We start from the raw sequence: 10,398 nt of genomic DNA, 5'->3' as shown, positions 1-10,398 counted from the left end.
AAGGATGAATCAGGAGATGCAGTGAATGAGACAAAGTTCAAACAAATTGTTGGTTCTTTGCGGTATTTGTGCAACAACAGACCAGATTTGGCTTATAGTGTGGGATTGATAAGCAGATTCATGAGCAATCCAAAGAAGTCACACATGCTAGTAGCCAAGAGATTGTTGAGATACATCCAAGGCACAGCAGATTATGGGATATTATTTCCTATGGGACAACAGAAAACAGAACTGGAGCTAGTAGGATACGCAGATTCAGATTACAGTGGTGATTTGGTGGAAAGGAAGAGCACCTCAGGGTACTTGTTTTTGCTGAATGATGCTCCTGTCTCATGGTGTTCCAAGAAACAGTCGGTGGTAGCTTTGTCCAGCTGTGAGGCAGAATACATATCGGGAAGTCTTGCAGCGTGCCAAGGAGTTTGGCTTGGAGAATTATTAAAGGAACTAAAGATCAGTATAAAAGCACCCATGGAGCTAAGAATTGATAACATATCTGCCATAAATCTGTCTAAAAACCCTGTAAGTCATGGCAGAAGCAAACACATAGAAGTAAAATATCACTTCTTGAGAGACATGGTGAATAAAGGGAGAATTTCTGTAAAATACTGCAAGACAGAGTTACAATTAGCAGATGTATTCACAAAAGCTTTGAAGATTGAGAGATTTGAAGACTTAAGGAGGAGAGTTGGAATTGTATCTGTCAAACACTTGACTTAAGGAAGAGTGTTAGTTTGTTGATTGTCAGTTTGTAAACTGTTAAGTCAAGTATTCTGTTTTTTAACAGAACCCGTTATTCTTTCCACTCTGTATAAAAGGCTTGCTCCTTTCATTCAATAAAAGAACAGTCTCACAATTTTACTCTCTCTTGTGTCTGCTCTAATACCCTTATCCGATAAACTTGCTTTTATTGCTTGTGTGGTGTCATAGGATTCTGCTATTTTCGCCAGTTCCATGACGTAGACTCTTGCTTTAATTTCATCAATTATCTTCCTCCAACAATCTTATTATTGCACCAAGTTGGTGCTTGCACTGTGTACTACCTTCACAATTCCAATGCATAGAAATTTGTCACTTTCTCTTCTCATACACGTCTTAATTTCTTCTGCTTCATAATTATTAGAAAGGCTTCTCGCCAAATAATGATGATAACAACAGAAATGCTAACATGTACGAAACCTTTCTCCTCATATTGCCACAGACTGTGTTCGTAGAATCATTTTTCAAGGAAAGTTGTAAGTGATCACTCAAAACTATATTTTTTTTAGTCAATGTTCGAAGCTAATTTTTTTGTCTCAGCTTTTCTGGTGCCATAAAACTGCACTAGATTGTATAAAATCTTAAGAATTTATTTTCGGTCATCTTAAGAATTTTTCTCGCAAATTACCCTTTACTTTAGGCTTCTGCTTAGTATTATATAATAAATAATTCTAACTATATACTAATATTAATAATAATGATAATAACCATGTTAAATTTATATATTTTGTATTGGTTACTGAAATTCAAACTAATAAGTTAGATTGAATTGTTCTTGAATTAAAGCAAGTTTGAACTGTAATAAATGCTTCATATTCAAGATGAAACCAGTTTTTATTTGATTAAGTCGACCCTCATCAGGTTGTGCTGGACTCATTCCCAACACCTAAACATGATTTGGATAAAAACGTCTGTGCAGGCTGTTTTTCCAATCCAGGCTTTTTGTAACTGAATTGAAGACCAATCATTACTTTTTTTTATTGTTGATGACCTTATATCCATAGTTGAATTTCAGAACAAGATTAAAGTTTGTCTACAATGTTGACCATGCTATGGCTCACTAAGACTGAAGTGTCCTTAATTTTCTTCCTCCAAAATTTGACACACGTTTTACGGAACATATATTTAAAATTATAAGATGGTAATTCATTATCATAAATTTTACTTTAATCATTAACTACCTAGAAAATAGTTAAAAAATTATAACTCATTCAGTCTCTTTCCAAAAAAAAAAAATGGAATGAAATCTTTATTCCAAACCATTTGATCCCATCTAAGTCCAATTTATTTCATTCTCTACCATCAATCAAACATATATATTAGTGCACAGGGAACGCATAATACGAAACAGTTAATTGAGTGCTAACTAAATAGATCCCAAAGACAAACTTACCATTATCAGTGCCGCCACGTCAAGTTTAAAATTAGGGGAAAAATGCAAAACTGTACAAAGAAGTTTCACTGTTGAAATTGAATATTACGTGGAGCGCTTAGAACGAAAAGATTTCATCTGCAGCCACCATATTTACAGGCATCCTAGCGCTGTGACCAGCATTAGACCCCATTCTTGCGTCCAGTATTTCCAATTGGGAGCTCACCCATTGTGGAGTGTATCTGCCTTCGATCCATAGAGCTTCCCCTGTATCTTTGTGTTTGAAATCAGGGGCTTTTGGGTTCCTCTGCAAATTTTCCAAAAATATTTGCAGATATAAGGAATAGAAAATTAACAAGGGCTTAAAAAACAACATGGAGGACGCAACTCCAAGGCCAAATTTTTTAAAACCTTTGAAACAATCACTGAATACCACAACACAACAAGATACCATAACAACCGAGTATGCAACTTCTCTAAATTCACAAATTGAATTAACGATTCACCTTTGTCATCCTATTGTCCCACCACTCTCCTGGGTTAGCAAAGAACGCCTGCCATAATTCCACCACAGAACCAGTACCACTGCTTACTTTCCTACCTGAAACAAGCAAAATATTTAGCAAAACACACAAAACCAAGCCAAGATGACATGACATTCCACAGAACACAACACTTGCCATTTCCATCAGACTCTATATCGGCCAATGGCACCTTTGAGAGATTCCTTTCAATAAAGTTCAGCTGTTGAGCAACAACCTGGTCACATCCAAAACAAAACCAAGTCAAAACTGCTTGTTCTTAAGAAGTATCACAATGTACATTAACTAAATAAGTTATGACTAGTATACAAATACCAAAATAAACTTGTTTGGCAGTATCTTGTAACTTTTATCTTCACTAGTTAATTTGAAACCTCTTTCTACCTCAAATATCTCGACATTTTCCTTTACATCAATTTCTATTTATCGACTAGTTCATTCACTAATGTTAGGACACATTTTCAATTCCATCAGCAGGTCCTAGCTTATAACTTTCAAGTTCTAAACTTACAAGTTTTAATCAGCTTATATGATTTCAACTACCTTACCAAACACACAATTTTTTCAAGATTTCATTACTCATAGTCCTTCCTGAGTATACAATATACTTAAAAAATATATATTTTAGTACGTTCAAAGTACGATTTTGATACATTTAGCCTTTATTTATCTTCTAGTAATTGTTCCTTTATTCCTATTGTCTAAACAACTAAGCACTAAACAAATTAAAAATACAACGTATTTTGGATTAAAAGAGATCAATTTTAAATATAAATACTAAAATGTAAAATTAGCAATTAAACAATTTTAAATAAGTACTTGTCTAACTTTACTTAAACCCTAGACCATAGTCAAATTGGGGTTAAGAAAAACCTTGTAGTAGGTGTTGGTTTTGCCTTCCTCGCTTTCTACGGTGTCGGTTATGAGGCGACCGGAAACGTGAACTTGGTGACCTTTCTGAAGATGCTGGGAAGCGACAAGCGCGAGGTCGTCCCAGAAAGTGAGGTTTATCAACGAAGTTTGGGTGGCGCTTTTCTTGACAGAGAGGCAGGTCCAGGCGACTACTTTGCCGGATGGGAGATGCTTGATTTCGACGGGGACGGAGACGATGCCGATGAGGTTGACGGAGTTGCAGAGCTCCTTCTGCCACGGAATCTCGGAGGGCTTAGGGTACGACGTCGTTGTCATGGAGCACTTCAAGCTCCCCAACCCTTTCCAGCGTTGCGTTCTCCACGAGGGAGAAGAAGCAACTCCGAAGTGGGGTTTCGAAAGGAGGGTTTTGGGGAAGACGAGCACGTTTCTCGAGGTTGTAGACGATGATACTGCTTGCTCTAACGCCATGTCTGTTTCTCTGAGTGCTTCCTCACTACAGTCGCAGATAGATAAGGAAACTATAAATTTGTAATCAGTTTCCGACACATCGAACTGGGATTTGGGCTTTGGCCCATTATGAAGAGCCTGGTTCTGTAAATTGTATATTGGGCTTTCTTCCTTCACCTCCGAATTTCTTTTGCACCTCCTAACTTTTTCAAAATCTTAGAAATATACTTCAACTATTTGAGCAAAGTTATGTAAATCACACCTTCAAACAAATTTTAGATGTCGATTTTTGATTAAAAATACTTTGAGATGTAAAATATATTATCAGAAATCGTCATATAGAATATATACATCACCGAAAATTGATTTTCAAAAGAAATAAATAAATAAATAAATAAATAAATAAATATATATATATATATATATTAAATTAAAGTTTACCTATTTCTAAATTTCATTTTTTTATTTTAATTTATTTTTTAACATATTATACAAAAACAAATTTATATATATACATATTAATATTTAATTTTATTTTTAAATATACATTAAAAATATTTAATAAATAAATTAAATTAAAAATACTTAAACTTTAAACTAAAAAAAATATTAATTTTATTTTAACTTTTTTTTAATTTTATTTAAAATTTACGTTTTTTTAAATTTTAAATTTTTTTTAATTATTTATTTTTTATGCTTTCATACTTAATATATATTTTAAAACTAAAATAAAATATTAATTATATTATTTGTTAATTTTAATTAAAAAATAAATTTAAAATTAAAAAAAAAACGAAATATATATTTATTATTTCTTTTTTTTAATTCAAAATTTTAATATTTTAATTTAAATTATTTTTTTATTTTATCTACGTTTTAAGTATTTTTTTTATAATTATTTTATTAATAGAATTTATATATATATATATATATATATATATATATATATATTATTTTCTATTTTATTTAAATATTTTTAAATCTATTTAAAATTTATTAATCTCTTTATTTTTTCTTTATTTTTTTATTATATGTTTTTTATATTTTTAAATTTAAATTTACTTTAATATAATTTGTTAAAAAATTAATAAAAGTAAATATTAAATATAATTAAAAAATAAAATTTAAATTTAAAAAATAAAATTTAAATTTAAAAAATAAAAACGAAATATAATATATATATATATATATATATATATATATATATCATATATTTATTTATTTATTTTCGAAAGTTGACTTTTGCTATATTTTTTTTTTGATATCCAAAAGTTTAAATTCTTCGTTAAATATCGACATCCGAAAGTATTTTTTACTGAAAATTGATATACAGATGTAATTTGGGGTGCAATATGTGTTATTGTGATTAAATAATTAAAGAGTAGTTTTAAAATTTAAATTTTTTTTGGAAGTGTAGAAAAGAAATCATCATTATAAATTGTGTGAAACTAAATTAATATATTTTTGACCAAATTAAATATATAAAGCAAAAGAGAAAAATGTTGAACTTTTTGCCAGGAAACAGTGTGTGTGCAATTGGCTGAGAAAAGACAATTCTCTTGAAACTATTTTTATACCAATTTCCTGAGTTTTGTGTCTTTCTCATGTGTTACTTATTAATGTTATAAAATTTGATTAATTTTTTTGAATTTATTTTTCATGAAAAAGAATTCTTATTTTTTTAAAATAATTTTTTATTATTGGATAAATTTTAAATAATTTTAGAAAATAAAATACTTGTAAGTATTAAATTAAATTCTCTCAACTAGTTTAATTATATGAAAGGAGAAAAAAATAATTAAGATAATGTTATATTTTTGTGTAATTTACGATCTATATATTAAAGAAATATGAAATAAAATTTTATTAAACCTTATAAATGTTTACATAATCTCAATAACGCGAGAATCTAGATATAAAAATAATAATTAAAATTATATATTATTATCGGAATGAATATTGTGTTTTTTCTTTATTAATTTATATGTAATAAAAATTTATTAATTTATATGTAATGAAAAGTTAAAGGTTTAAGAGGTTTACCTCACACAGTTTCTGAAATTTCTTTAATTTTCATTTCTAGAAGTTAGATTCTTTCATATTTTCTTTCTCCTTCAAACAAAATTTGACTTCCTTCCTTGTTTTCTTGAAAATTCGAAGTCATAGAAGTGGTTAGTGGGAAGAGTTTTACCATATAATCCAATTTCACCTCAAGGTAAGTTTAAGTTTCTATCATTCCTATAGAATCAATCAATTTTCCTTATACATGCAGATTTTTCTTGGACTTTATAATTTCCCTCTTACTTAGATGAAACTCCATCTTGTTGTAATTCTAAAAGCATGCCTTGATCATTGATCAGGCTTTTTTTTTTGTAGCTATAGCAATATTAAGTGGTGGAACCGTGTAGAGAAGAACAGTCATAAGTGTATTCTATAAGATAAGGGAAGCTAAATTCCTTTCAATTTTAAAATCATTTTGTTGAATTTAAATATTGGGGTATGAATGTTGTAGTTGCATGTTGACTTAAATATGAAAAAGTTAATAGATTATTATGAAAAAATATTTTGGTTCAAAAGGTGAAGTTCATTGAGGCTTTTAACATTATAAATTTGTGGATTTTTTGAGAATCAGTGTGGTTTGTGAGATTTTCAGTTAAAAAATATTATTGGAAGCATGTTGGATTGATGAGTTGTTTGAAAACATGGTTCAAGTGTTAATTCTTGAGATTTGTAAGAATAGAGAAGCGAGAATCAAATTTGTCATAGTAATGAATATGAGATATTAGGTTGCTTATTAAAATTTTGTATATGTGTAAATGTTGTAAATTGAGTATAGGAATGAAAAAATATGAAGTGGGGAGAAAGGCCTAAATTTTTAGAAAAATTGTTTTGTCTATAGTGTTGTCATTGGGTGGTAATCATGTGACATTTATATCTTGTTAAATGGCTTTATTTTCCTGTGACAAATTATATTTATGATTATATTATGTACAAATGAGGGAGGTTAAATCCTCTACAATATAATAACCAAATTGAAGAGGGTATTAACCCCCACAAAAAAAGTGGAAAAACAAAGGTTTCATCTGTAGTAAAATAGTTTGAATAAAGGAGGTTTCAAACCTCCACAAAATAATAATCAACAATAGAAGAGGTTAGAACCCTCCACAAAAAAGACCTTCGCAATATAACTCAAATACCAAGGGTCGCCCCTCCGCAAATAGGTTGTGACAACTTTAATTGCAGAGGTTTTAAAAACCCATGCAAATTAATTTGCAGGGGTTTTTAAAACTCCCGCAGATTGAAATAAAAACCTTTATTAATTATTAATTTTTTTTTTGTAGTGTGTTATGTGTTAAAAGAAAATTATATGAATAAATTTCGTACAATGATATCTTATTAATAAAAAAAAGCAAATTACAAATAGAGTATCTATTATAGAGTTCATTTTACTATTTCAACTACTTTTCTAGGATGTAAGATTACTTTTGAAAGTTTAGTGTGCTATCGTTGTCACATTAGCTATTTTTGAGGAGCAATCTAGGATGATGTCAAGTGCATTGAAGTAGATTTGTGATGTGAGACTATCCTAACTCTACTAATATCAAACTCACATAGAGGATGATAATTATGTGGTGAGAGTCGGAGTAGGCTTCATAGAGTAGACGGTATAATATGAAAGTGGGGAGCTAGTGAAGTTAAACTTGTGAATATTAGATGAGATATATGATGTTTCACTTGAGCTTTTGTTGTATAAACGAGGAGAGAAGGGTTAATATGATAGGTGTAGAGTTTGTAAGACCCGTGAAAAATTAATTAATTAATTAATAAATGCGGGTAGGGGGAACAATTATGACATTAAATGTTGATTGGTGTGACATGGAAAAGTACTAGCTTAAGTGGTTGAGAGTACTTGATTGTGTGAGAAGACTTGGGTTTAAGTCCTAGGTATGCCATTTATGTGTTGTTTGATTATTTAAATTTTAATATTATGCATGATCATGTTGTGTGATAATAAGGTTATAGAATTAAATGAATTGTCACGAAACATGAATTGATTGAATGCTTGTGTAATGAATTGGACATTGTATGGTCATGGGTTCAAACCTTGGTGGCGCTAATTTAATTCTATTTTTGCTAAAAATGGGTATGGCATGAATATGAAAAGGTGGAAAGAACTCTAGGAGTTTGGGGAAGCCAATTTAATTCTATTTTTGCTAAAAACGAGTATGGCATGAATATGAAAAGGGGTTTTGGGAAGCCAATTTAATTCTATTTTTGCTAAAAACGAGTATGGCATGAATATGAAAAGGTGGAAAGAACCCTAGCAGAAGGGGGCCAACTAGGAGAGGGGTTTTAGGAAGCCTTGTTTAGTGATCAAGGAGGGATTCTCAACATTCTGAGTTTGGGGTTGGGGTGCTTTGATATTGTTGCTTGAAAGTCCTACCAATTGTATGGGTATGGGGGACTCATGCACTGTTTACGCGGTTCACGATTCTAAACTGGATTTTTGGGACTATATTGGGTCTCTACTTTTATAAATTGCATTCTGTGAGATAAGAATTTCGTGTGGCATGTGCTGTGATTCAGAATCTGGTTGGTTGAGATTGTGTGCAAAGACATGCTATGCAATTTTATGATTAGAGTGAGGGTTTTGGGTATTAAATGGTTATAATTGATTAAATGTTGGGTTTTGGTAGTTCCATTGGATGTAAATATGTATACTGATAGGATGATTGTTGATATGGAATGCTTGGTATTGTGTCTATTGCGCTTTGGGTATGGTTTTGGTTGTTTTCGTGATTGAACAGTGGCGAAACTCTGTAAGTTTCACCCAAGCGGCTCCTTCTCACCTAGGCGAGAGTTGCAGGAGTTCATTCAGGGTTTAGGCTCGAGCAATTCGCTCAGGCAACCAAGGTTGGGGTTGAGCGAAATGCAGTCTCGCTCAGGCGAGAGTGGCTCGCCTAAGTGAGGTCGCGAGAAAACCTGGATGTTTTGAGCACGACTTCTCGCCTAGACGAGAAGTTTTAGAGTGTTGAGTGACAGATACACTCGCTTAGGCGAGAATGGCTCGCCTAAGCGAGATCGCGATGAGACTTGGTGTTCTTTTTGTTGTTGAATCCTCGTCCAGGCGAAGAGCTTTGTGTGTTGAGTGACCTAAGGTCTCGCTCAGGCGAGAAGAGCTCGCCTAAGCGAGATGGAAAGATACAACCACTGTTGTACACTCGCTCAAGAGAAGTGGGTTGGCTTAAGCGAGGCTGGTAGTTTAGCCTGGGCGAAGATCCCTGGCTTAAGTGAGAATGATGCATGATCTATGGTTATGTGAGCTGATTGAGCTGGTTCGTTTGTGGCTTCTAAATTCTAGGGATTTATGCTTGTGTTGGTGAGGGTTGGGCTTGAAGGACTAAGTCCATAGGATTCTGGGATGTGCTTGGAATGAGTCGCGAACGAGGAGTTCGTGATGGGTGGACCGCATGCGGAACGTGAACAGTTAGTTCACCGGAGGTACTCTTGTTAGGATGAATGAGCAGGAAGTTCATTTCATGCTCAACTTGGGAATACTATGAGCGAGGGAGTTCATAGTAGGAAAGGCGGGTATGCGTGTCCGGGTCCGAGCGAGGAGTTCGGATGAACGGGCGTGAGAGTCCGTGAAGCAGGACTACAAGCGGGATAGGCTTGTAGGTTGGACCACTAGCGAGGAGGGTTGTGGAAGCACATGAAATCCCAGAGTTAGAATACATGCATGAACTCACATTGGTTATGAGTGTGGGAAAAAGGGTATTTTTGAAAATAAACAAATGGATACTTATGTTTGGGCTGGGAATTTAATTTCATATTTATTTATGTTTATGTGCATAGCTCACCCTATCTATTTGTGTGTGGCAATGATTGGATAATTTATTATCCGGGAGCAGATGATGTTACAGGTGAGCCAAGAGACGCTTAGTGGCGGAGAGTGGGCTCAGTGCACGAGGGGATTTTATAACTGTTTTTGGTTTAATTTATATGTAATTTGATTACAGTTTTTATAGTTTTAGAATATTTGGATTCTTAATGTTTTAAAGTTTTGAAATTTCCCGCGTTTAGGGAAATGGTTCATTAATAAATGAGGTATTATTTATATAAATTGTTATTTTATTATTTATTTTAAGTAATATCCTACTGGGATGTTACAGAGTCCCATGCGTCTAATCAATATACTAGTCTTCCAGTGGTAAGAGTCTAGAGATTTCTCTATAGTTTCATGTTTGGACTTTAGTTAACTGACTTTCATTTAATATTTTTTGTGAAAATTATTATATCTTTCAATTAGAGATTATTTTTGTGATGATTAGCTCACTTTTGCATTTTTTGTATCTTTTGTTTCTCTTATTCTTGAGATGATCGTATATTGTGTACATATGGGAGTAA

General features: G+C 32.3%; 1 protein-coding gene across 1 annotated transcript; it reads right to left on the bottom strand.

The window, feature by feature from the left end:
* Positions 1-2,018: 2,018 nt before the first annotated feature.
* Positions 2,019-4,057, bottom strand: LOC114190164 (protein OSB1, mitochondrial-like). The gene is made up of 4 exons (XM_028078954.1): positions 3,544-4,057; positions 2,809-2,887; positions 2,635-2,729; positions 2,019-2,435 (listed from the first exon to the last, which is right to left on the bottom strand). The coding sequence occupies exons 1-4, from the start codon at positions 4,009-4,011 to the stop codon at positions 2,247-2,249; spliced, it is 831 nt and encodes a 276-aa protein (XP_027934755.1). The 5' UTR covers positions 4,012-4,057; the 3' UTR covers positions 2,019-2,246.
* Positions 4,058-10,398: the final 6,341 nt, after the last annotated feature.

This window comes from Vigna unguiculata, chromosome 7 (assembly GCF_004118075.2).
Source record: "Vigna unguiculata cultivar IT97K-499-35 chromosome 7, ASM411807v1, whole genome shotgun sequence".
Taxonomy (NCBI): Eukaryota; Viridiplantae; Streptophyta; class Magnoliopsida; order Fabales; family Fabaceae; genus Vigna; species Vigna unguiculata.
The sequence above is the reverse complement of the archived record's forward strand: the minus strand, read 5'-3'. Positions and strand labels throughout refer to the sequence as shown.